General features: G+C 35.8%; 1 protein-coding gene across 1 annotated transcript in view; it reads left to right on the top strand.

Moving 5' to 3' along the window:
• The first annotated feature begins 693 nt into the window (after positions 1-693).
• LOC106869544 (leucine-rich repeat flightless-interacting protein 2) overlaps positions 694-2,090 on the top strand; it is a 199,009-nt gene continuing 197,612 nt past the window's right edge. Inside the window, exon 1 of the mRNA XM_052970940.1 lies at positions 694-1,997. Coding sequence (XP_052826900.1) covers positions 1,908-1,997 — 90 coding nt within the window. The 5' untranslated portion in view covers positions 694-1,907. The remainder of the gene's footprint in view (positions 1,998-2,090) is intronic.

Genomic DNA, 2,090 nt, shown 5'->3' with positions numbered 1-2,090 from the left:
ATGATTTGGGGAGAGGAAACTACAAACGTTTTGGGACAGACCCTTCGTCAAAGAAAGGTCATCTTCGACGTCAGTGTATTTGATTAGTACTATCATTTTAGTGACCCTTGGAAAATTAATAAAAGATGTCCATCTGGACCGGATTTTATTTGGGGTAAAAAAAAAAAAACGTTAATGTCAAAAGATGTTTAGCGCAATGTTCTACCGATTCAGTCAAGTGACTACACCGAATGTAAGTATAAAACACTTGCACGAGGTGCAGTGCAGTGGGATCAAACCCTGCACCTCGGGATTACGAAAGAAACTTCTTAACCACAAGGCTATGCATACATGTAACTATAGCTGTATCTGAACAAGAGGTCTTGTTGATGGACCTCGAGCCCTCGTTTGTTAAATCATATGCGAGATACATTCAAGACAGTAGGATGCGATTTGTGAGAGATTTGACTATTATTTCTAGCATACTAAGTGTTCGTATAGAACAGGCATGGGCAACCTTTCTTCGAAGAGCGGTCTGCTTTATTGAAAAGAAGTAAAGGTAATTTTCCGCTGGAAGATCTCACGCGTTGCAAGTTGCCTATGACTTTTGTAGAAAGGTATCCATCGAACTTCCGGTTGAATGCTCTGTCCCAGCAGACGCTAGAGTTACTTCGGCTGAAACTGAGTGAAAGCGAGGCTGACATCCGGGTGTTTATACTGATAACTTGAGAGATAGAGAGAGAGATAGAAAGAGAGAAAAGGAAGAAAGAGAAAGAAAAAGAAGTAGAGAGAGAGAGCGAGAGACAAAAAATGGTGGATTGAATTGTTTCAGAATTTTCTGTTCTGTCTCTCTCTTCTCTCTTTACAGATATATATATATATATACACGCAGATAGATGTATATATATTTATAGATGATATATCGTCAGTTTAGAAACAACCAAGATCAAGTTGTGTTCCGTTCCATCCGTTGTCAATTATATATCTTTAAATCCATGTGCTTCAAGTCCAGCTGATTGTCATTCAATCGATACAACAAACTCCTCAACTTCAGATTGCTGTGGAAGGAAAAAGAAACAAGACAGCAGAGAGAAAAAAATAACAACACATTTCGTTGCTGTCTCCCTTTTCTCTCTCTTTCTATATACATATTACATTCTGTCTTTCTGGATTTATCACAAGTTTTTATTTATTTATTTTTACCGGGACTACAAAATCGATAATTAACCTTTTACAGCAACCCTCCTCCTCTTTATAATTAATTGTATGTGCGTGCTTGTGTCTGTGTGTATGTTACAACAACACCCGCAATAAGAAAATTTCATTATATGATAAGAGGTAGCTGTTGTATGTAATGTAGTGCTTGGAGGTTTCACTATTCTCATTTACATACATGTATATGATTCTGATTTACACTATTAATAATAATAGTTTATCGATCTGTAAGTGTCGGGGAATACCGACACAACCTTTTTACCTACGCACACACTCCTAGTTATACTTAGGCATATTTACACACACTTACACCCATAAATATACATAACTATAAATATACCTTTGGCATCTAGTGCTCACACAATCTTAGACACACATACCACATATTTATACACACATATATATTCATAAACATTATACAGCTAAACACATTTGTAAAACAACCTGTGGCGACACCAAATACATTTTGGGTTGGGTCTTCCTTTTTCTCACACAATGGTGTGTATAACAATATAATGTAAACGCACATAAGGATATATATATATTATATACCGCAACCCTTTATGTCAACGTTTATAAGGACAAGCCAACATACATCCGAGGAGGTTAATTTAATTAATAAGTCAGGTTAATTAATTGATAAACGCTAAATCAAAGGAGTAGTGGAAGAGGAAGAAGTGGAATAAATAAAGGTTTGTAAAACATTCGCCAAAATGACTTCTACAGCCAACTCAGGACGAAGAAGAATAACAACGAAAGCCTATACGGCCGAGGATCAAGCTTTGGATCAGATTGCACGAGAGGTAAGTCCTATTACTCCATTACAACACACCATGAAAGATAGATACACGTATATATATATATATATATATATATATATATATATATATATATAT

This window comes from Octopus bimaculoides, chromosome 9 (genome assembly GCF_001194135.2).
Source record: "Octopus bimaculoides isolate UCB-OBI-ISO-001 chromosome 9, ASM119413v2, whole genome shotgun sequence".
NCBI lineage: Eukaryota > Metazoa > Mollusca > Cephalopoda > Octopoda > Octopodidae > Octopus > Octopus bimaculoides.
The sequence above is the reverse complement of the archived record's forward strand: the minus strand, read 5'-3'. Positions and strand labels throughout refer to the sequence as shown.